General features: G+C 47.9%; 1 protein-coding gene across 1 annotated transcript in view; it reads left to right on the forward strand.

The window, feature by feature from the left end:
* The window catches only part of LOC147626275 (vacuolar protein sorting-associated protein 26B-like), a 121,330-nt gene that overhangs the window by 65,694 nt on the left and 29,842 nt on the right, over positions 1–25,794 (forward strand). Inside the window, exons 4-5 of the mRNA XM_086816413.1 lie at positions 14,424–14,496; positions 17,031–17,075. Of these exons, the coding sequence (XP_086672539.1) occupies positions 14,424–14,496; positions 17,031–17,075 (118 nt within the window). The remainder of the gene's footprint in view (positions 1–14,423; positions 14,497–17,030; positions 17,076–25,794) is intronic.

The following is a 25,794-nucleotide window of genomic DNA, read 5'->3' on the forward strand; positions in this document are numbered from 1 at the left end:
TGCAAGTACATGATATCTTATATTGAGGACATTAAGTCCACCATGCATCTTAGGAGAGCACACCATTTCCATCTTCATCAGTCTCAATGCTTTCACAACAGTTTTCGTCCTCCATAACATCTCCATAGCTTGAGACATACAGGCTGAAATATCCCTGGAGGACCAATGCAGCAAAGGCAAATAGAACTGGACATAGGACATTACAATGGACTGTACTATTCTGAGCCTGACATGAAGAGGCCAAGTAGAAATCTTCCAGTATTCCAGTTTATGTTGAAGTCTTTGGAAGATCCATTTTAGCTACTGCTTCCTGGTGATATGCCATCCTATGGGATATCCCAAATGCCTGACTACATCTTTGGAATGCACCACCTGACCCGGCCAAAGAATAGAATGCCAGTCACATTGTTTCAGGGGAAGTAATTTAGATTTGTCAAAATTGACATGCAATCCCGTTGCCAAGCCATACAATGAAAGAGTGGTCATAAGCATTTGAACTTCCCGGGAAGAATTCTGTGGCATAAAGAAGGAATCATTAGCATATGCTTGTGCCAAAAAAGATGCAGCTCCAGGGATTTTAAGACCAGTCATCTGTCCTGTGTTTGTAAGATGATCAAGATACATTAAAAGTGGATGGGTCGCAGTGGCATATAAGAGAGCACTAAGAGTACAGCCCTGTCTAACTGATCGACCCAATGTCCATGACCGAGACAGATGACCCCCAAGAATGCACTGAGAAGTAGAGCCAGAATAAAGCCAGTAAACTGTATTTGCCATCTTGGGACCAAAGCCCAACTTGGTCATGATTTGAGAGATAAAATCCCATTGAACAGTGTCAAATGCCTTAGCAATATCCACCTGCAATATAAGCACATCTTGATGCGAATACTTAGCATATTCAATTGCAGTAAAGGCATTGGATATATTGTCATGGATTTGTCTTCGCGGCACAAACCCATACTGATGAGGATGAAGTCCCGCATCCAGTATCTTGTGAAGCCTATGCACAATCATTTTGGTAATGAGTTTGTAAACTACAAGCATCAAAGTAATAGGCCTCCAATCTGACATATGGTCACACAGATGTTTTTTGGTTACAAGTTTGACTATGCCATGCTTCCAAGAGTGCGGCAACTGATTTTCTTGCCAGGCAACATTGATCATTTGCAAGAGGACTTCTTTCAAATCATCCCAAAAAGAAATATAAAATTCCACCGTAAGGCCATCCCAGCCAGGGGACTTGTACTTGCTGAGGTGGAACAATGCATTATCAAGTTCTGTGTCAGTAAAAGGTCTCTCCAAGGTAAGAGCTTCATCCATTTCCACTATTCCAGAAACATATTGGAGAAATTCAGTCCTAGCCACAGTCATTTGATTCGATGGGGAGCTAGGAGCGGAGAATAATTTCTAGAAATAATTCTGGCATTCATCTTGGAGATTGGAGAAAGAGTGCGTCCAAGAGCCATCTAGCTTCCTTACCCTTAGGCATGAGTTTTTCTTTCGAGTAGCATGCAAGCCCTGAAAAAATGCTTTTGATGAGCAGCCCTTATCCATGAGGGGCTTCATTCTTGCCCTAATCTGCCATTTGTGCAATTTCCTCTGATCATTAACAGTCAATTTAAACTGAGCATGTGAAAGGGAATTCTTTTCTGAATCAGAGAGAGGCCTTAACTGAGAAAATTCAGTCAATTGTTGTGCTGTCCTTTTTGCCCATTTAACCTCATTCCTCCATTCAGTCATATGCCAGTTGCCATACTCCGTAATGACATTCTGCATACGAGAGACAAAGCTGTCCCAAGCATAATTCATGTCCTCCTGGGCATGCAAAGGCAAGGGATGAATTGCAAGTCTGATCATTTGCTGGAAATAGTGATGTCGGAAATAAGCCTGATTAACATGCAATAATCTACTGGAGAGGGGTGGCAAATCATCCAGAGGCATGCCAAGCTGCAAATTCATCCACAATGGGGCATGATCTGACAAGCCCAATGAGAAATCTATAAGGAGATGAGAGCTAAAATTTGCAAATTGTTGAGGGTTAAACAAACACCATCTGTCAAGCCTTGCCCAGTATGTAGTAAGTGCATTATGATGAAAAGTATATCCAGGCACTGACCCTTGGAGAAGCACCCATAAATCTTCAGCCTGCACAGAAAGAAGCATGCTGTCCCATTTCTGCCTTTCCAACGATAGCATATGAGATCTTGAAGTGGTGTTATCTCTTGGCAGAGGGGAATTATTAAAATCTCCATAGATGAATGCATTGGATCTCCATGGATATCTGCATAAGAATCCCATAATGAAGCCCTCATGGCAGAGGTCTGGGAAGCATAGACTGATGCAAACTCAAGAATATCACCATTGACATTACATTGTATGACCATCCATCTGCCATTGCTGTCATTGAAGGCTAACTGAGGCTCCAACTCATGTCTAACCAGTATGCATACACCTGAGTAGGTAGTGGTACCAGCATAATATATATCATAACCGCCAAAATAAACATGATGACCAACCATGTAGTGTTGATTATGCTCTTGCAAACAAACAATATCTGGCTGCATTTTATGTACATAATTCCATAAAAGCCTCCACTTTGAGACATTGCAGAGGCTCTGTACATTGTAGGTAAAGCACTTAAGTGTTTGGGGCATGAAAGAGGTATATACAGCAAAGTATCAGATATAAAAACAAGACATCAGAGAGGCAAAGCCTCTGCCTGCATGGGTTGCATTCCATCATGACCCATGAAAGACATAGCATTATCCCCTTCTTCTGAATCACATATGGGGATGCCCTTCTTCAAAACCCCCACCCAATTCACACACACACACACACACACACACACACACACACACAATTTTTTTAGTGAAACCATTGTCTCATTAAGAAAGAAGAGTATACATTCATAGCTGTCAGATAAGGACAGCTGCTACTCATATCAGAAACAATGGGAAAACACTTCTAATTGCTGGAAGGTTAGTCTCCCAATTTGATGAGAATCTCGGAGGGACTGGAAAAGGGCTCTCCGAAAATAAACAAACAAGCGGATAGAATCTCCAAAGAAGAGCAACTGATTCTGAGCATGATAGATAGTCCACAAAGCCCAGAATCTGGTCCAGTCAAGGAAGTTCTGGTAGGGGAGGAGAAAGGCAACAAAAAAGCCACAACGTTTGGCCGAAATGCCTCCCCAGAAAACGAGCCCAAAGATGTGCAGACAAATCATCTAGAAAATTGCAAGAGTGTGAACAATACCACATAAAGTGAGGCATTGTCTCCGTAGGATGAGAGCACCGCCTACAAGAAGTAGTGGCAATACACCTTCGTACGAAAAGAGATCCAACAGGGAATACTCCAACGAGACATCTCCACGAAAACAATCGTTGCTTGAGGGGCAAGCCACTCTTCCAAATTCTTTTCAATGCAGCTTTCCACCAAGCAAGAGATTTTGACATATGCCAGAGGCGATTTGCATGATCCTCAATCCATGGAGGTGGTAAGAGCAACTTATAAGCCTTGGCTGTAGATAAATTGACAAATGATATAGGAGTATATCCTGGGACTTGGAAGTTGCCTATCAAAGTGCCAATCTTGGATTCTGAGTGATACCTCGAGCAGGCTGAAAGGGCTGCAATATTTCCGAAATGAGTTTCCAGATTGGCCTGTGGTGCATCCCTAAATTGCATTGCCTGATTGCACGTGGGAAGGTAAGAACATAACCGTTTTCATCCACAACATCGCATATGCGACGAATTCCCAATGTAGAAAGATTGTAGGCCTTTCTTGGTTGAGACAAAGCAAGCGGTGCATCAAACACCCTGCTCCAATGAATACTCTGTAAAAGAAGTGAGTTTCTTGGATTTGGAGGCCTACCTGACCATTACAAGTGACACAATATAGCTTGCCAATCTCGAATATGGAGAGCCTAGAATACGACCATGAAAATGCCCAAAGATTATATCATCATGATTGATGATCCAATGACCATATGCATCTGTTTGCATGTAAGTGCAGAGAGTTGCTAACATGCGTGCCCATGGCTTGACTTGCTCTATAAATGCAAGTAGAAGAGTGGCTTTCTGGCACTTGCATCCCGCACTTGAATGGCACATAGACATATCTGAATAAGAAGGTGCAGGACCTCGAGTGGAAAACTGGTCCCATGTGAGCCTAGTCTAGGACGAGTCAGCTAGGGTTCCACTCTATGCGTCCGAGGTCAGGTGTGCATTGTCCTGCACATGAAGTAGTGCCAATCCGTACTGTGAGTCTCCCTTTGGAATGATGTCAGGTGATCCGTGTATCTGTTCTGCGACTAGGTGCCGGACATATGTAGATGCATGTAGGTTTGCATATAGAAGAGGGGACAGCCTTTTGGCTCCCCCAGAAAAGGGAGTGAATACTCCCTGTACTTTGCATGGGGTAGGTCTTTTTGGCCACCCTTAAGAGGGCCAAGAGGCCCAGGATTGGGCGAGCATGCTGTCGGCCAGCCCCACGGTGGCCTGGGCAACAAGGCGGCCAGCCTTAGGGCTTGGCTAGCCTGTCGGCCAGCATGGCAGGCTTGGGTAGCCAGTAGGCCAGCCTCATAGGCTAGGCCAGACTGTGGGCTAGCCCATGGGCAGCCTGCACAGTCTGAAACAGCCCATTCAGTGGCTGATGGCTAATGAGCATTAAATGTTATTTTTGCAAGTCGTGGAGGGATCATTTAGTGGCCGACTAGAAGCTTGTGAGAGTATAAAAACCCAGCCATGAAAACGATTCAATCATCTCATAATTCACAAGGGATTGCTAGTGTGTCGACATTTGCAGCTCCGATCCTGTTTGTCACGAAGAAGGATGGGTCTTCTCGATTGCGTGTCGATTATCGTGCACCCAATAAGCTGGCTATCAAGAGTAAGTTCCCAATGCCTCGAATAGATTATATTCTCGAGAGGTTGAATGGGGCCAAGGTGTTCTCGAAACTAGACTTGAAGAGTGGGTATCACCAGGTGAAGATTGTTCAGGGGGGCATCCCCAAGACAGCCTTCCGTATAGAACGGCCCCATAATGAATTTGTGGTCATGCCTTTTGGCTTGAACGCCCCAACCAAATTCAACCTCATGATGATGCGTGTGTTTAGGAACTTAATAGCAAAAGTGTGTTCATATGTCTGGACGACATACTAGTATTTTCAGCTACCGTTGAGCAGCATGTCATTGATGTGGAGAAAGTCCTAAAGTTGCTTGAAAGCAATAAGCTCTATATCAATGTGAAGAAGTCGGAGTTTTATTTGTTCAAGGCTCACTACCTTGGATACATTATCAATGCTAAGGGCATCCGACTTGATCCGGCCAAGGTGGCCGAGATTAACAAATTGGGAAGTACCACCTACGGCTTTTGACATCCGATCCTTTGTGGGTATATGCCAAGCATACTTCACCCACATAGACAAGTTTTTTGGCGGATCTCACCGATTTGCTAGGTGTCAAGACTAGGATTGGGCGGGACAGCAAGGCGGCCAGCATGGCAGGCCTGGGCAGCCCAGTCGGCCAGCCCTAAAGGCTAGGCCAGACTGTGGGCTAGCCCATAGGCAGCCTGTGCAGTGTGAAATAGCCCATTCAGTGGCTAGACAGCAGCGCTTAAGGGCCGGCCAGCCCACAGTGTGAAGACGATGGCTAAAAAGAGCATTAATTATGCAAGTCTTGGAGGGATTATTTGCTGGCCGACCGAGTATAAAAACCCAACCAAGAAAATGATTCAATCATCTCATAATTCACAAGGGATTGCTGCCTTCCAAGGGCCAGGACAGCCAAGGGGAAAGCTTCAATCAAGGTGAAAAGTGCAGGTCAAGATTTTGTCTTTATTTTCTGATTTACATCATTCTAATAAAGCAAATACACCATTCGTGGTGGGGGCCCTACAGACGTATTTGGGACCCAATACTGTGTCCTCTTCTTCCTCACTCTCTCTCTATTTTTCTGCACATCTACTTCAGTTTTGTGCGTTATATTCGTCGTGAAAGATTGCTGAATTCTGAGCATTGAAGTTACCGATTCAACCATGAAGCTTCCGCATGTTACACTTTCCTTACTAGTATATGCTAGTGAACGATAAGGACATTGAGCCCATTGTGCATTTTGGGCGAACAGATAAGGCCCTGCCTTAACAAACGTAACCCTTTTCTATCTGCCTTGGTTTTCCACATGCATTCCATTGCTTTAAACATGAAATTATCAATATGTTTGCCCGACCAAGGTAAGAGCGGAAGATAGAACTGAACATATGCCATGATGATTGATTGTACTATACACAAGCGCACATGTAGAGGCTATGTGGTTAATTTCTAGTATTCTATTTTAGAGTGCAATTTTGCCATCACCCATTGAGTTACATCTTTCAAAGGCAATTCCCAACCAATGGGATAACCAAGATGCTTTACTATCTCTTTAGGTGGGATGATCTGACCTGGCCACAAAAACTGATGCCAATAATCTTTCAAAGGGAGCAACTTTGATTTTTGAAAATTTACATGTAATCTTGCAATCTCTCTCTCTCTCTCTCTCTCTCTCTCTCTCTCTCTCTCTCTCCCTGTTTCAGTATAGCCTGGATTCCCCATACCTTGATCTCTCATGTCAGGAGATCAACCGGATCATCCGGTTAGATTTACTCAGGCTACACATACACCAGACATGGGTGTCTCCGTCAGAGATTGGTAAGAAGTGTGAGTTCTATAGAGATCACTTCTTGAGACTCTCCGAGGATGGATTCTTTGAGATCCCGGGATACATACAGATGCACATGTCACATGCCATGCACATCACGATCGGCCAGCTCAGGGTATCCTCCCACTGCCTCAGAGTAGAGACTGACAGAGCTGAGCATATCCCACATGAGGAGAGGACATGCACAATATGCATCACAGGAGCAGTAGAGGATGAGGCCCATTATATGCTCAGTTGCCCGGCTTACTATGAGATACGGGGAGATTCCATTGCCTCTTCCGAGAGGGATTCGGACTTGAGGATCAAAGGTGCTTGGGCATGTACTTGATGGAGCTCAAACGACAGAGGGATGTAGTGTTGAGGCAGCATGCTGAGAGACAGCCCCGGCTCCAACAGGACACCTCACAGAGAGCCATCACAAATTTCTTTGTGGTACATACATCCACATCGAAATCTACTGTCCACAACAGTTCATCTACTACGACATCAGAGCCCACCACCCGTACCCACGCTTCAGCTGCACGCCCCAGAGGAGTTCTTAGTGAGAGAGCTCAATCCATTCTGCGAGCTAGATGTCCTCGACCGAGAGTATCAGGACCCTCCACCACACAGAGACGGATTCGTGAGGTTCTCCGCCGACATGTCACGCTCCCATCATAGAGGCCTGACATTCACTACACCATCAGATCGGTTCTGGCGGAGGCAGGTATCGACATTAGTTGATCACAACATATCTCACTCTACACAGGATCATCTGTTGATCACATGTACTGTCAGATGTTTTCATTTTACTTTTTCTTTTAGTTTTTCATGGCTCAGTATATCCATAGTACCATTGTGTTACTTTTGGTCTCATAGGCCCTTGGGGTCTTCCGTAGATGTTTATATAACTTTCTTTCTTTCTTTCTCTCTCTCTCCCCCCGGGCACCAGATTTATCCCCGGTAGATTGGTAGTGCATAGAGCATCTTTAGATCACGATGCTATCACGGATGATACAGCAAGCCATCTATTCCCCACCAGATCATCCAAGCAGAGTTTGCTGCGGCTCCTATGTTGATGGAGGCCCTGTTCTAGATAGTCACTTATATACAAAGGGTGAGGGAGATGGGTCCACTTCGACTCCCCCGACTTGCACTATAGTCATCACAGGAGATATTGGCCGGAGGAGAGCATTCATCTTGGTATGGCACAATACTCACCTGGTTTCAGGCACATGGATTACAAATGGATAGCTCCCTCCATTTCAGTATGATCCAGATATCCTATACATTAGGCTTACACATGAGGACAAGAACCGGGTTATCCGATACGATCTACTTGGGCTATACACACGTAACACATGGATCACACCGGTATGCCCATTGCCTACCAAGATGCAGTACTATAGATATCATTTCTTGAGATTCACAGCAGATGGTTTCATACAGAGACCAAGTTATCTCGATGCCTTCATGTCCCATGCTTTGAGGATAGCCATTGGCCAGCTTAGGGTATCATTCCATAGATTGAGGATAGAGACTGGCAGAGTTGAGTGGATACCCAGAGAGGACAGCGCATGTAGCCTTTGTCAGACGGGGGTTGAGTCGGAGGAGCACTATGTTTGGCAGTGCCTAGCTACTATGAGATCAGAGGGAGATTTCATTGTCTATTCAGAGAGGGCTTTGGACCCTTATCCCGGATCATGGCATACCCACATCAGAGGTGCCTTGGACGACTCCTACTTGAGCTCAGTCTACACAGAGAGTCACTACTAAGAGATCCTCGCCCCCAAGAGTCCTCCTCTCAACTTACCATCACTTTCTTTTTTTTTGGGCCTAGAGGGGTAGCACTAGAGCCCATCACAGTGGATACGTCAGGCTATACCGTAGTGCCCCCTCGCAGCAGGCCCATGGGAATCACATCAGTTCAGGCGCACACACTCTAGAGAGCTAGACGCCCTCCCTCGTCTTGTTGGACCTCGACCACCCCCAGCTCATCAGCCTCGGATTCAGCCCGCCATCGATCAACCTCATCTTTACAGCTGGTTATTGGCATCTCTAGCCTTCTTGTATCACCCATGATGGACATCTTGGATGGGCCCTTGCTAGACATACAAGGTTGATTGATTGTTTTTATTTAACTCTCCCATATCCCATCACTTATTGTACCCTATACTTGTTGGAAACAAGGTTGCAGGAATGCGCACGCGCGCACACACACACACATTGGAGTAGCTCAAGGGAGCACACAATGAGATGATAGATAGGTAGATAATAAATGTATGTTTTACAAAGATGATAAGTATACCCCAAGATGGGCGTATTGAAAGAGGAAAAAACTGCCCTTGTTGGTCCTAGTGTGTTCATACACATCACTACCAAATATGGCTACAAATCCCTCCCTGGGAGTGATGATGTGAACAAGGGGTGAGTTGGCACTAAAATTACTGAGATATGGCAGGCTCTTTAGACTATGAAAGAGAGCACAGGCCTCAGACTAATCCCCAAAGGAAAGTAAGTTCAAAGCTTCAAACTTCTCTCGTGAGGGAGCCATTGTGAATAAATCTGCCATGTTGTCCTGTGTTGGCACATAAGCCAAGCTGATTTTCCCTGCGGAGTATCTCTCCCTGACATAATGATAATGCACCTCAATGTGCTTTGTGCGAGCATGAAAAATGGGATTCCTTGCAATTGCCGTAGTGCTCCGACTATTAGTAAAGATGGTAGTGGCCAAGGACTTGCCAGTACCCAAATCAGCAGTAAGGCATTTAAGCCAAACACACTCAACTGCAGTTGTAAATGCTACCCTGTACTCAGCTTCACAGCTAGAAGTGGCCATAGTGGGTTGCTTCTTGCTGAGCCATGATATACATGAATCACCAAGGCGAAAGCAAAAACCACTCGTGGACACTCGTGTGTCGTAACATCCAGCCCAGTGTGAGTCTATAAATGCATGCAGTTGTGGTTACCTCCCTTCGGATAAAACAACCCAAAGTGCTTGGTGCCCTTTAGGTAATGGAACACCCGATTGACAAACTGCTAATGATTTGTGCCTAGGCTATGTATAAATCTACTCAATACTAAGACCCCATACTGAATGTCAAGCTTGGTGTTGCATAAGGAGATAAGACATCACAAAATAAGGATAGAGAGTGGAGCTCCTACCTGAGACCGCGTGAGACTTGTGAAGGTGGAGGAACGGAGAAAGCTTGGCACCAGCACTCTAGGGCCTGAATGGCGATAGCGAAGTTGTGCTCCACCACCCCCCCCCCCCCCCCCCCCCCCCCCGTCGTTGCTGCTTGCACCCCCCCTCTCCTTCCCCTTCGCCGCCCTGCTCGCGTCTCCATCCCCTCTCCTTTGCCGCATGTTTGCCTCCCCCTCTGTCTTGCCCGCCTGCGCCCCCCCTTCTCTCCCCATGCTCCCACATTCGCCCCCTCCTCCTCCCGCTTGCGCCGTTGCGCCCCCCTTCTCTCCCCCTGCCCTCGCCTTCACCTGTTCCTGCTCCCGCCTATGCATCCCCTGCTCCCGCCTGCACTCCCCCCTCTCCTTTTCCGGCGGTCTGCCCCCTCTTTGTCTTGCCGGCCAGCATCGCCAGCCCCCCTTTCTCTCCCCCTACTCGTGCCCCCCCCCCCCCCCCCCCCCCCCCCTTCTCCCCCTTTTTCTCCTCATCCTGCCTCTTGTCTTGTCGCCTCCCCTTCTTCCGTCGTCGTCGGTAGTGCCCCCAGCTTGTGGGCTTTTCTTTATTTTCGACAAGTTTCGGCCTCTTCTGGTCTTTGCCCCCAAGAGGACTCCATGGCAGCCACTCCGTCTCCCTTGACCGAGGCCGCCGTTACCTGCCTTTTGTTTTCTGAAGCGGACCTGGAGTCGCATCCCTGGAGGCCTCCACTCTGGTATGCAAGATTGTTGGTAGCCGCCTCGCGCGTGGCCAACTTAGAGATCTTCTTCAGGCTAGCCTCCTAGGTGCGCATGCAAAGATCGTAGATATTCATCCTTTGGGGCGTGGCTACTACCAGGTTGAATTCGACTCACTAGCGACGTCTGATCTTGTCATGCAGCTGAGCCCCATTGCATTGCGTATGGCCCAGGCCTTCTTTGCACGGTGGCAGCACGACTTCGACCTGGCATCCGACCCTCTAGCTGGAGTTTCAAGCTTTTCCGTGACAGTCTGCTTTCCATGCCTCAGGATACCTTCTTCTTCTCCCGGTGATTGGTGGTGCCATCAAGAGAGTGATGGACCCCCCCCCCCCAAACCGCTGCCTCGGCCCTCACACGAGCAGCTGGGATTCCAACTCTCCGCATCTGTGTTGCCTCGCCGGATTCTGTGCCTCACATGATATCTATTCCTAGCCTTCGAGGCGACCCCATTATGCAATGAGTGGAGTATTCTGGCCTTCCAGGCCAATGCTTCATTTGTAGATAGATGGGTCATCTGGCTAGAGCTTGCCCTCTGTGTCAGTCTAGTAGACCCCCCCCCCCCTCCCTCCTCGCGCGCTTCCTGCTTAGTGCCGCACCAGGGGGCCGAGGGAGGAGCAGGTTGCCAGGCAGCAGAGCACCAGGTACCGACCATGGATGACCCACTAGCCGGAGAGTGGTGGAAGGTTGGCTCCCGCCCGTGTCCCCAGCCAAGCACCAGAGCTCAGCGTTGCCGCCGTGCGCGCCAGGCTAGCAGCATGTAGGAGGATTCCGTTCTGTCAAAGAACCGTTATGAGCACTTATCTCAGCCGCCGCTAGCAGACGATGGGCCCCCTCCAATCATGGGGAGCCCCCCCCCCCCCCCCCCCCCCCTCTGATTTGGTGGCCGATTCATCGTCGCGACTCCTCTTCCGGCCCTCAGTGCCCAGCGGGGCCGGTTGACCCCACTCTCTCTCTCTCTCTCTCTCTCTCTCTCTTGAGCCTTCCCCAACAGCCTTCCTCTCCGATGGATGCCTCTCAGTAGCGTCCTTCGCCGCCTCCCCGCTCCCCCTCCTCCTCCCTCTCCCCCCCCTCCGAACCCTCGCCATCGACACTACCCGTAGCCGCTCCATCTGCCCTTTCCTCTTCTTCCAAGCAGCGCCCCCCCCCCCCCCCCCCCCCCCCCCCCCTTTCCTCTCCAGAGCACTCCCCTTGCAGCCCCCGATCTAGAGAGGAGGTAGCCTCCGAGTTCCACTCATCACCTGATTCATCGTTTCTTAGAGCCGGTTGAGATGACCATTGTGGCCTCCCCGATGAGGGCTCTCCCACCTGAGTCTCTAGGCGGGCCCCCTAGGATGTTGGGGCAGCCTGTGGATTATAGTTTCTTCCGCTGTCTTCCGACGGAAGGGACATAGATGTTTGAGGAGACTGTAGCCCCTATTCGGATCTGTGTGGTCTTCCACCACTCCAGACCCTCTATGCCAGAGAAGGGCACGATGGTCTTCTCTTTCCCCTTGAGCGTAGCCTCGGGGTCAGAGTGGGACCTAGAGTCGGTGGTCGTTGCCATTCAGGGCCAAGCAGTTGAGCTATGGCAGCATCTTAATGATCTCCGCATCACCGACGTACTCACTCATCTTTGGCCTCTGGCCAGGATGGAGCTTGGTGGATCAGTCCACCAGAAAGGGGAGATGGTGACCTCCAGCCTGGAGGTGCTGCTTTTTGTATTCATGCATACCTCTATCGTAGTACCTTGCCCCTCTTCTTACAGGTATTTGCATTGTGATTGATGGAGCACGAAGTATGCATACTCTCGCGCTTGGACAGAGTGGCAGCACATGGAGGGCAGGATCCACGCCCACTTGGCGCAACTTCGCACCAAGACGGATTGTGAGTATTCCCCGTCTAAACGTGCGCCCAAGACTCTTCGAGTGGAGGGCAGTTCCGATAGTTCCGCCTCACACAGAGATTAATATGAGGATTGTCTCATGGAACATTCAGGGTTACTCCGGTATAATTATGTATGTACGCCAAAAATGCATGGGGGCTTGAACATTCTTAATATTCATTTTCATGTATTGGCGAGGAAGGCAACACTCTTATTGACATTTGTGGAGCAGCAGAAACCTTGGACACTTATGCTTTCTAGCATGTTGGCCTCCCTCCGGACAGGTGCTTTTGGGCATTGGACCCCTGGTATACAAGATGCCATATTTGGGTATTTTCAGGGACGCATTCCTGGTTGTCCCTTTTCTACTCGTCTGCTTCATGCTTGGCAACAATTACTCTCTTATTTGAAATGGTTGGGCTGCTCTCCGGATCTTGGCAACACCCTTTGCCAGCAAAGCATACATTGGAGCCGTGTTTTTGATTGCCCATTAGCCCTTTCTCAACCACGAAAGGATTATTTTCTTCATTGTAGGGGAATTTGTACCGTGGCTGATGTGATTGATGAAAGGGGCTGCACCCTCTCTTTCCCTCAGGCCAAGAGGCATCATCATTTGGTTTCAGCCGGTTCCGCCATTGTTATCCTCTCCCACTCCTAGATTGGAGGTTTGATCATGGGCTCCCAAGTTATTCCTCCTCCTCCTTTGTGGATCTGACAGCTAAAATGCCTATCGCATTCTTCTCCTGCAGCCATGTGGCATGGATTCAGGAGCATGGTAATCGGCTATGGTGCTTGGACAAGTCTCTTGCATGGTAGAAGAAGTGTCTTCATCGCATCTGGAAAAGTAAACTTTCTTGAAGCAACGGGTTTTCCTTTGTTGGTGGTGTTTGGTGGGTGCACTCCCAGTAGGTTCTCTATTGGTTGTCAGGCGGATTGCTTCATCCGTTTGTTGGACTTGTTTGCATCCACGTGAGACTATGTTGCATCTTTTATGGGCCTGTCCTACTGTTTGTAATTTTTTTGCTCATTTGATAGCTCTGCTCCATGCTCGTTTTCCCAGGCTCACTTTTGGTAGGCATTTCTGGCTCTTTGGTAGATTTGCTTCCCTCTCTGATTATGCTCAGTTCTTCTCCTGAGTCCTGGTGCTGCTACTGGGCTCTGTGGACCGTATATCACGCACGGAACACCCAATTATTTCATTATACCTCGGTGGATGTTCATGCTTATTTTTGTCGTTCCTTGCTTCAGTCTCTTCAAGATGCTCATTTCCTTGGACAGCTTTCCTTGCCTCAGCTGGAAGTGTTTTATCATTGGTTTTAGCTTTTTGATACTGGCTGTCCCACTCTGGGACAGCCATGTATGTACATTTTACTTATAACAAAACAGTGGATTTCACCCAAAAAAAAAAGTGTGTATCCAGCCATGGTAGCCTTTGTCGGGCTTCCCCTGGATCTCCCTTGGTGTGTCTGTAAATATTTGGCCATCGGAAATGATGCATCTGCATGGAGAAGGCGGGCTGCAAATTTAGCTAGAATAATCTCTCTTGGTTACCATAGAATCAGTCTCTATACTGTGTAGTCTTTGGAGTCTTGGCTATAATAAGCTCACGCTTCTCCTCTCATAATGGGGACAAAGCATCCAGAGGAATCCATCCTGAAGCTTAAGTATTGAACAATGACACCTTTAGGGCAACATTCCCTTCCCCTAGCCTTGACAAATTGGACAAGTTTGATCCTATTTTTGTAATTGTGTGTTAATTGGGTATGAATTGATATAATGAGTCATTGTAAGCATGTTTAGAGATTTTCTGGTGTGACATCTTGAATTCTGAGGTAAGCTATGCTCTTGATGGACAATAAAGTGTAGGACAGACATGAGCCCAATTCTAGGCTTCTTTGCGGTTTCGATATATATTTGACTTCACTTGCATGAGGATAAGGAGTGATGAATGCTTTAATTTTCTGACGTAGGTGCGAGTTGTTCCTCATCCTGGAAAAAGAATTGAACATCAAGGGATTAAACTTGAACTGCTCGGACAAATAGGTTGTGTCATTGTTCCTTTTCCTCTTTCGCATAAATGTAGTGATGACTTCATGTACGACTATTGGGTTTGTTTTTGTGATGGTTTATGGTTAACCTTTTCAGGTCGTCTCTTGTTGAATCTCGTAAACTCAAGATTACATTAAATAATCATGTTCAGAGAAAAAGATTATCAAAATCATTCCACAGACCAAAATCCATCCAAGCTTTGAACCTCTACTGTTTTTCTTGATGTTGGTACTACTGCTGCCGCTGCTGCTCCTTCGGTATTGTAGCAGCAGCTCCTTGGCTGATATCTCCTTGCTCCTTCACATGCAGAGAGCTCGTCCCTTGATCCTTCACAAGAAAGTACGATCAAACAGTGCAAGCTAAAAAGAAAGATGTTAGTAATTTCTACAAAAGACCTGAAGGGTTTAGGACACCAAAAAGCTGCCACATGGGATTCATGAGTAAACTGGATGTCCAGATAACATGAAAAAAGTAAAGACTAGCTGCCAAAAGGATATATAGGGTCAATGTATTACGTAGACCATGTGTGTACAATAAAGTAGGCAGCATAATAACCTCATGTGTCTGGCTCATAATGTGTTGTCCTCATGAACCATGTACCTGGCCTCAATATCCACCACCTGTTGGCCTGTCTATGTTGCTGAAGCAAGTCCCGGAGCTGGTGAGTGCAGGGTCTCGGTTGCCGGGAGCAAGGGTGTCTGGCTCTTTGGAGGGACTGTGCTCTCTCTCAGAGGACTCCCTGGGTGTGTGGTGCCAACCTGTCGTGGGTCTGGTGGGTTTTCACTCTATGGGGACGTCTAGCTCTGCCCTGGTCCCCCGGTGAATCTTGTATAGCCTGAGTATCAGTCAGGGCTCGCTGGTGGGGGGCCAAAGACGTTAGTGATTGATGTCTGTGTGGTATTCCGCATCTTGGGCTGCTGCCTTGATAGTCTGTCTTTGTGGTTCCTCAGCTCCAGTAGGTATGGTCCCAAGCATCTCTGATCTCTGTAATGCATCATCTATGACAAGGGCCCGGACACCTCCTTGAAGAGACAGTGGTAGCATCCACGTATCTCATAGTAATTGGACAACATAGGTCTTTACAAAGCCAATCTGAATCACCAGCTGCAAAGAAAGTAGAAAGGAGAAACCTCCCACTTGTGGCTTTGTGGACAATGCTGGAGCTGTTACAGACCTTTCTATATTGTCACTGGCAGACAGACAGAGGCTTTGGAGCCATTTAGAAACTTGTCACAGAAAAAGGCATTGTAGGAAGAGGGTACTGTCGACATTATGTTAGCACCATCCGGGTTGGTCAGGGCTGAGGACCTTGGCTCCAAATGTAAAGAAGGGCTTTCAAGTGCTCTTTTGTAGTGCAAAGTTGCTCTAAAGGCGATCCTTGCAGCTACATAGGGCATGAATAAGATCGTTTCTTCATGGCCTCCTTGCAATTGGGATACCAAGTGGACTGATATTATTTACACCCTCCAGCCACTTGAGAGGATGTGGATGTGGTCAGTCCATATTGTGCGGCCTTTCTCTGATGGGAGTCTATATGGTCTCCTTGCTATGGGCATGCTGAGTGTGTCAAGCTGTGAGGCTACTGATCTTCTCCTCAGAGAGTCCTGGGCAATAGAGAGTCCCAGGCAATGGAAGGATTCCCATTGTGTCAATGGAGCCTGGTGGGCCTATGCTGTACTAATTCTGTACAGGTCAAGGTACAATGCTCATTCTCTCTGTAGTAAAGAACGGGAAGTGTCTATATGACTTAGGCTACCGAAATCCATGTGATGAAGCTGGTGTTGAAAGGGCCCGATTCTCTGTGTGGTAATGAACAGGAGGTGTCTCTATGGCTTAGGCTACTGAAATCCATGTGACAACAAGTGCAAAAAGCTGCACCATAACCAAGCCTTTGGGATGTCCCATAGGCATATAGCTGGACTGTCTCCACATATTCCGTAAGTGGCTGGTCAAATCATGCTAACAAGCCATGCTCTTGCTGCAAGGTCACTATGAGCTGTCAGAAAAAGAGAAGAGTAACTGATCATGACAGTGACTGGTCCTGATGGGTGGTAGCCACTCCAATGCCATTATGTCTATTCATGCATGTAACACTACTGATTCCTACCTGGCCACCATAGAGAACTCAAGAGTGCACTGCTATGTGGGGAGGTACATAGGCCAGGAAGTAGTGCACATGTCCAGGGCTTGGTGGAAGCATTATGTGCGAAGGGGGCTGGACAGAGGTATACAGATAATGTGTGTGAGAGTCATAGTGGGAGATGTGTACAGCTAATGTGGGGCCGTGTGCAGGCCAGGTGGGGTTGGTTGGAAGCATTAGGTGCAACCTGGGCAGTGTGGGGAAGATACCCCAAGTTTTTTTTTTTTTTTTTTTTGGTGGGGTGGGGGTTGCTTAAACTCCACGAAACTTATATATCACCACAAAGAAGCTGTAAAGTATGATTTTGTTTGATAATCTGAAACATAACCTGAATGTTTTGTTTTGTTACCTGCTTTACATTCAATTAGAATTCGTCGTTACTTTGCAGAAATTGGCTTTGATCGAGAGAGATCTTCAGATTTTACATCTCTAGGTATGTCACATGTTCCTCTTGTAAATATGTTTAATGTAAAAGTTATGTTTTCATTATTGTTGAATTAACTGGCAATGCTGACATCCACACGCATGCCCGTGTGATTGAGAATGTGTGTGTGCATGCGTGTGAGGGAGAAAGAAAGATATATTAAACGTCTACTAAAGACCCAATGGGCCTATGAGACCAAAGTGATGCAATAATGTCCATGGCATATCTCATCATGGAGCGGAAGATAAAATAGAAACAAAACAAACTGTCTCACTGGAGTGATACAAAACTGTCCATGGAAATCTGATCATGGAATACCAGGAACATGAAACATGAGAGGAGCATCACCAGCAATAGATGGTATACCACTCTCCAAAATATCAAGCATGGGGCTAATGAGTATGGCCGAGAGGTCTCCCTTAGCTACCTCATGTGGAAAGGTAGCTTGATGGTGATGGATCATGTCTTGGATCTAGAGCTGGTGAAGGGATCACGGCCGACGTCCGGGGGGCCGGGGTGTCGGGCACACTGGTATGCGGAGGCCTAAGAGGTAACTCCTCTCGGGCAAGGGGAGTTTGGAGCAGCCCAAGGTGGGTCCATTGGATCCATTGTATGGGTGTCCTACTCTTGGGTCCGGAAGAAGCTGGTGATGGTTGGTTGGCGAAGGAGGGGTCGCGGTGGTTGGGGCCGAGGCTCTCTCAAGAAAGTGTCCTTGTGTGTGCGGAGCTCGAGTAGGAAGAGTGCTAGGCAATGTTGGTCCAGGAAGTCAATGATCCTGGAGAGTGGGCCAAATCCCTCATGGAACTGACAATGAAACCTTAGGCGGATCTCATAGTATACTAGGCAATGACATATGTAATGCCTCTCTGTCTCAACCTTTGTGTGGCATAATCGGTAGATTCTCTTCTCCCTGGGTCTCCATATGAGCTCCCGAGCTCTGAAGACGCGCTCAACTCTTCCTCGCTCCACTTTGAGGCGGTGGGATGAGGCCCGGATTTGGTCAATCACAATATGCATGGCATGGGACATGTGAACACTCAGGGAGCCTGGCTGGTGGATGAATCCATCCTGAGTGAGCGTAAGGAAGTGATATCTGTAGAAATGCATCTTCGGTGGGAGCTCCGAAAGTGTGATCCATGTGCAGTGGGTATAGAGGCATACTTAGAGCTCCCCACGATTTGTTTTTAATGAAAATTTCGTGTAGGACAAGTGTCATTGCAGATATTGACATATGGCACAAGTGCATTGGTCGTGTGAATATACAGTGGGGTTGAAGTCTATGCAGTCCCAAAATATTATTGTAGGTTTGCCGAAGTTTAAGGTTGATGGTTGCATAAAGTATGTGTGAAGTATGCTAGCTTAGTAAGTAGGCCAAACATGCTTTCTTACATGAAAAGCACGTTAGCACAAGGCCATCAGATGTTATATATTTGGATGTACGGGGACCAACCAAGATTGTAATACTTGCAGGTTGTAGGTACTATGTTACATTCATTGATCACATTAGGAAAGTGTGGGTTTATTTCATGAAGGAGAAAAGTGAGGTATTTACTCACTTTCAAAGATTTAAAGCCTTGGTCGAGAGAAGGAAAAAGGTATGCGGATCAAATGCCTAAGATCAAATGTTGGGCTCATTGTAGTGCCATGGCCTGATTTAGAGTCACACCAGAGTGGGGTTTGGCACTCCAGAATGTGTGGTTCGATGAGGCTGTAGGTATGTCATACATGGTTGGTGTGGCTTCCTCTTGTGGTTGGAAGAACTGAGTGGCTGCCTGGGGCTGTGGTGTTCCAGATTTGGCATCATCCCCGTCTTCCGCTCTTCTCAGGACAAGAGATACTTTTTCTGGCATTTAACCTTTTGTCAGTGAATTCTCTTGCAGCTCAGGATGCGGAGGTGATCTTCTCTCGTTATGAGATTACCATTTGTGATAAGGAGACTGGTAGCATCTTGGCTTAGGGAGTCCAAGATAGTGGTTTGTACAAGTTGATCGCTTTGCTTTCTTCTCGTTCTTCTTCAGCTCTTTGCCATGCTCGGTTTGGCCATTTGAGCTATCAGCTTCTACAGCGAGCTTCGAAGGATGGGTTGGTTGAGGGTTTATCGACAATCAAGCCTCCATCTTCTGTTTGCTCCTCTTGTTTACAAGGGAAGCAACACCGAGCCGCATTTCCGCGAAGGAGGTGACACACAGATCTTCGACATCACTTGCTCTTGTTCATGCAGACTTATGTGGTCCTATGAGTACCGCGTCTTTGAGTAAGGCGTTGTACATGCTCGTGATGGTGGATGACTTCTCCAAATATACTTGGGTCTTCTTTCTGAAGTCCAAGGATGAGGCTTTTCAGCACTTTTGTGATTGGAGGGTTGAGGTGGAAAAAGAGACCGGTTCTTCGGTCAAGGTTCTCATGATCGACAGAGGGGGTGAGTTTGCAGAATGGAGTTGCAGAGAGGAAGAATAGGACCATTATGGAGATGGCCCGTGCTATGCTTGAGCATTCTTCGTACCTCGACGTTTCTGGGCTGAGGCGGCTTCTACTGCTGTGTACATTCAGAACAAGTCTCCTACTGCTGCTCTTCCAGATAAAACTCCATATGAGGCTTTCCATGGTGAGAAGCCCTCTGTTGTTCATATCCGGGTATTTGGTTGTTCGGCGTATGTACATGTGCCTAAGGAGCATCGCTCCAAGTTGGACTCGAAGTCTCAGCGCATGACTTTTCTCGGATATAGTACTGTGTCCAAGGCATATAGTCTATATGATCAGCAGGTCGGCAAAGTTGTTGTGAGCTGTGATGTGGTGTTCGATGAGACTCCTACATCTTCAGAGGGTGGCGGTGAGCTTCTTCTTCTTCCTCCGCCGCTGCCTCCTACTCCCTCTGCTTCTGTTACACCTCCACCTGTGGATTCTCACTCAGATGATGATGACTCTGCTCCTCCTCCAGCGAGTTCGAGCAGATTTGTGCTAGGATGGTATTTTCAGACAGTTCGTGATTCTGGGTTACGTGAGCTTCCTTCTGCTCCTCTGCTTGGTTCTCTTAGGCGATCTTCCAGAGTTTCAGGGAAACGAATTCATGAGGGCAACATGTTTGCTAACTATGCTCTTATGTCCTCTATTATTCATGGTCCTCCTTATCCCACTTCTGTGGAGGAGGCTCTTTCACATGAGCCTTGGCGTCGTGCTATGCAGGCAGAGCTGGATGCTATTGAACGGAATGGCACTTGGACTTTGGTGCCTAGGCCATTGCAGCGTAAGGTGATTGGTATGCGTTGGATCTTCAAATCAAAGTTTCAAGCTGATGGCAACTTGGACAAGCACAAGGCGAGGTTGGTTGCCAAGGGTTATGCTCAGCACCCTGAAGTCGACTTCGATGAGAGTAGGTCAACCAAACCAAACAATCGACGAGAACCTAATACTGTCCCTGATCAATCCCTAGAGAAGCATCAAGAAGAGAAAGCTTCTCACTAGTATCCATAGGAGAGGATACTGATCTGCATCCAATCATCTCAAACCTGTCAAGTATCTCCTATGTGTACTTCTGCTTAGAGAAGAAAATACCCTTAGGGGTCTGCCGAATCTCAAAGCCAAGAAAATAATGCAAAAGGCCAAGATCCATCATCTCAAACTCTGTCTCCAAAGCATCCATGACTGAACGGATCCTCACAGAATAAGAACCTGTAAAGATGAGGTCATCAACATAGACCACAATGATAACAATCAACGCAAGGAGGATATAAAAGTTCGAATTTGCATGAGAACAGCGCAAGCCGAGCTTCTGAAAGAACTCATCAATCCACTAGTACCAAGCCCACGGAGCCTGCTTCAGACCATATAAAGCTTTCTTCAGCCGGTACACCTGATCTTGTTTGCCTGGAATCACAAATCTCGGCGGCTGATCAACATACACCTCCTGTTTAAGCTCTCCATTCAGGAAAGCTGACTTGACGTCCATCTGGAATACGGGCCATCTATGATGTCCTGCAAGCTTATTGAGTTCTTTCACATCCAAACCGCGTCAGGAGCATTGGCGGTGTGCTCTCCGAGTTCTTCGGTACTTGCGTGGTACTTTGGACTTTGGCATCTTCTATGGCCAAGGGTGCACTCTTCTTGGATGGTCTGATTCACATGGGGCTGGATATCCAGATACTCGGTGTTCGACCACCGGTTGTGTTCTTTCACTTGGGTCTGGAGCCATTTCATGGAGCAGTAAAAAGCAACCTAGTGTGGCGTTTTCCTCTATAGAGGTGGAGTATTGTGCAGTTTGTTATGCTGCATGTGAGGCGATTTGGTTGCGGAGATTATTGGGGGAGCTTGACTTTCCTCCTACCGGATCTACTCTTCTTTGGTGTGACAAATAGAGTTACATCGCCATCGCCAAGAACCCTGTGTTTCATGCTCGTACGAAACACATTGAGATACAATATCACTATGTTCGTGAACGAGTTCTTGTTGGAGATTTGCGTTTGGAGTATTGTCCTTCAGCGGAGAATGCAGCAGATTTGTTCACCAAGCTGGTTTCTCAGGCTTCCTTGGCTCCTCATCTTCGGCTTTTTGGAGTTTGTTCAGCATATGGTGCTGAGAGGGGGTGTTAGCACATTCATTGCCAGTTTCTGCTCATCTCTGGAGTCCCCTTTTGGTCTCTTTTCATGGACCTTGGTTGTGGGCTAGCCACCCTATTTTTATGTATTTTTCTGGCATTTTTCCTAGGTCGGGTGCTTTATGTCCAGTCGGCCAGCTACATGGTGTGCAATCGGCCAGCCCTACTTACCTATTCATAGTCTAGTCTTCCTTTTGCTTCCCTCACTTATGAGACTATTTAGGTCTCTTGCTTGGGACTGTTGTAGTGCAGTATATTTAGCATAGTTGCTTCATATCTCTCTCTCTCTCTTGCACTCTCTCTCAGCACACTCTAGTGCTTATATGCTTCCGCTGTGTGCACTCTTTCAGCTAGGCCTCATTGACCTTGCTATCCATAGCCGCGCCTTGCTGGGCAAGCTGATTGCTAGAGGACTCCTTCTCGGTGGCGAGCCTTGGAAGGACTTCCTATTGGCTTGGATTTCAGCCCGCACTCCAAGTATTGGGGGCCCTTGGCCGTAGAGTACTAGATGGATCTTCACAGAGATGCGAGCTTGTGGTTTTAGTCGAGATTTTGAGGACAGATTTGCAACCAGTTTACTTTGTGCTTGGGATCATCTCAGGCCGATCCTTAGACAGATAGCTCCAATTGCCTCAGAGGAGCGGCTTTGGCGGCCTTTGGTCTGGAACCTCCTGATCCGTTTGCCCAGTGGCCACACAATGGGGGCCTGACCGCATGGATCTTGGGGCACCTTGAGCATCGGACCAGCCAGGTCTCTTTGAGATTTGATCGCACACATGCAGTTACCCCAGGAGGTGCAGGAGAGAGGCCTGATAGGGATCCGGGGTAGAGATATGCACAGCATCGGCATTGATTGAGCTATCCCTCAAGAGTGGTTGACTCCTATCCCAGACCCGACCCCCCCCCCCCCCCCCCCCCCCCCCCCCCCCCCCCCCGAGTGTGGCTAGGTGTGTTTACCAGACAAGATATTCTCGTGGTGGGCCACATAGCAGATGAGGGCAGTGGTCTGCTCACTTTTTCTATTGGATCCCATGGCAGACTAGAGAGATCTGAGCCTCCCTTGGAGGATTTCAGTGGCTGCACCTTGCAAAGGGTGAGGGTAATTGGTTTTCGTGCACGGGAGTGGCACATAGCCCGGCACCGGCCAAGGTGGCCAAGGAGAGATTCTGGTGGCTATGGCTATGGATATGGGAGCGCCGACCTCTCATGCGCCTTCAATGGGACCCGGACTTCAATGGGACCCGGACTTGGCATGATCCCGCGGAGCGGGAGGAGACTCTAGATGCCCCTTTCTTTGCATATACAGCGCGGCTAGGCCGTAGGATCCAGATGCCAGAGATAGATGGCACAATGGCATAGTAGCAGCACATTGGTAGTCATAGGACCTATCACAGTGCTTCCTTTCAGGTTTTTGGAAGAGGCTTTGGGACAACTTTCAGCCTAGAAAGATCACCCTCTTTCTTTGGTTGATGGCACATAGGAGTTTGGCGGTCAGTACTTGGCTTGCGATTGGAGGTCGGCTAGCAGCTTGTTGCCTGCGGTGTGGCCACCCTTGTCTCAGAGACATTGTCTTTGGGATTGCTTGAAGGCTTAGTAGATTTGGCAGCGGATTCTCCGCATCTTCACTATGGACAGGGTAGCGACCCGGCTCCTTACATGGGGCACTGTCGCTTGGGCCACAGAGGGTTGGAGTGGTCAGGGCTTACGAGGAGGATGGGGGAGGGCTAGCCCTTAAGGTCTCTCACCATCGTATTGTAGCAGTACCAGTCACAGCCCCACCTGCATGCGATTGGCGGCCAGGCATGCTAGAGATGGGAGATTTGCAGTAGCATAGCAGCCTGGCACATTTGGTGTGCTAGATGCAGTGAGGCCATCGAGGGTAGCTACACTCCGCTGGCTGAGTCCATTAGGAGCATATGGCTCGATATCATTCACACCCTCCATGGGGTCAGTGGGAGAAGCTACTGGGAGCTTGTGGGAGAAGCTACTGGGAGCTTCTGATTGCCGGAAGCGGCGGGAAGCTTTCTTGAGGCTTTGGAGGCCTGGGCCATTTCTTACAGATAGAGGTGGTGACCCCACTTGGCATTAGAGACCACCTGTGTGGTTGTTTCCCCCTCTTCCACCCCCCCCCCCCCCCCCCCCCCCCTCTCCCCTTGTATGAGATAGCCTTCTCCTCACAGAGCAGCCTGTCGGAAAGGTCTCTCTTCTCCTTTTGATTTGATTTTCGCTCTCAAAAGAGGTGAGTTTGTTTTTAGCCCTTTGTGGTTGTATCTAGCCCTCTGTGGCTGTTTTTTTTCATTAACTAATAGAAGGATCTTTTTCCCGGAAAAAAAAAAAGCATACATGTAACCTTTTTCATGTACATAATACAATATACTGGAAAATTTGTCTACCTCTCTCTTCTCTCATGCGTTTTGCATTAATATTCCTACAGGGTGCTTAAGGGCTGGGATTAATTGCATCAAGGCTTCTGCCATGTCACACAATAGCATTGATCCGGTGAATGTATGTGACTGTCTGGAAGAGTGCCTGTACACCATGGGTGCTGCAGCAAGGATATTTTAACGTGTTCAAAAGATCCAAAGGGTTGATGAGACCAAAATGATGTATACAGTGTCCATGAAATCTCGTTATGGATGAAATAAGAAAAAACAACAGTAAACTAAAACTGAAAACGGAAAGCTAAGATCTGAGACTGAGATTATACAAGAATTCTAGATCCTACTATGCCAGGTATAGGGTACAATAAGTGATGGGATATGGGAGAGCCCTGTATGCCAGGCAAGGGCCCATCTAGGATGTCCATCATGGGTGATACAAGAGGCTAGAGATGTTGATAGTCTGTTGTGAGGCTGAGGGTGCTCGATGGTGGGCGAGGATCTCGTGAATCTGGGTTGATGAACCGGGGGTGGCTAGGGTTTGACGGGACGAGGGCGTCTAGCTCTCTGGAGTGTGCGTGCCTGATTTGAAGTGACCCCCATGGGCTTGTTGCGAGGGGGCACTGTTTTATAGGATCTTGTATCTACTGTGATGGGCTCTGGTGCCTCCCTATCCACCCCTCTAGGTTGGAAAAAACTGGTGATGGTAAATTGAGAGGACTATTGGGGGCGAGGATCTCTAAGTAGTGACTCTCTGTGTGGGCTGAGCTCCAGTAGTAAGAGTCCAAGGCACCTTTGATCTGGGTACTCCATGATCCGGGGACAAGGGTCTACGAGACCAAAAGTGCTACAGTACATTTATGAAGTAACTATATCATGGAATAGAGAGAAAACAGGATAGCTAGAAAAATTGAAACATCCATTTGTATGACAAGTACAATGAATCCATGTAGCCAGCTGAAACATGTAGGGCGAGGATCTCTAAGTAGTGACTCTCTGTGTCGGCTGAGCTCCAGTAGTAAGAGTCCAAGGCACCTTTGATCTGGGTACTCCGTGATCCGGGGACAAGGGTCTGTTGTGAGGTTGAGGGTGCTCGATGGTGTGCGAGGATCTCGTGAATCTGGGTTGATGAACCGGGGGTGGCTAGGGTTTGACAGGACGAGGGCGTCTAGCTCTCTGGAGTGTGCGTGCCTGATTTGAAGTGACTCCCATGGGCTTGTTGCTGTTGGGGTAAAGGCATAATGCCCACCCTTATAGTGTGTACAAGCCCATAAGTTATAGTACATAGTACACTTAGTACTTTTAATGTACTAAGTGCACTATGTGTACTAGTGCAATATACATGTGTGATAGGGGAGTCACACACTCATGCAATTCCATGAGTTGACTTATCCCCACAACTCTCTCTCTCTCTCTCTCTCTCTCCCTAGTTCTCTCTGTGTATGTCTCCCACATGAACTCTAACCTAACCCTAATTCTCTCTCCCACACAAGTGGTATCAGAGCCCTGGTTTTGTTCTCGAGTGCTGAATCACTGGCTTGTAGGGGTTTCTTCTTCTATCACCTCTCTGACGCAGGCAGGCAGCAGCTCGACTCTCCCATTCAGCAGCCTATGTGTGAAGAGGCCAGAAGCGACCAAAAGGCAGCTGAGCAAGTAGCCCACGCTGCCCAGCAGGCAGCAGCCACGCTGCCCAGCAGGCGCCTACAGGAGCAGACGCTTGGTCACAAGCGGTGAACGTAGCAGCGCACGGTGTGTAGAA

Source organism: Cibotium barometz, chromosome 22 (assembly GCF_041138505.1).
Source record: "Cibotium barometz isolate CiBa-2024 chromosome 22, ASM4113850v1, whole genome shotgun sequence".
Classification (NCBI taxonomy): domain Eukaryota; kingdom Viridiplantae; phylum Streptophyta; class Polypodiopsida; order Cyatheales; family Cibotiaceae; genus Cibotium; species Cibotium barometz.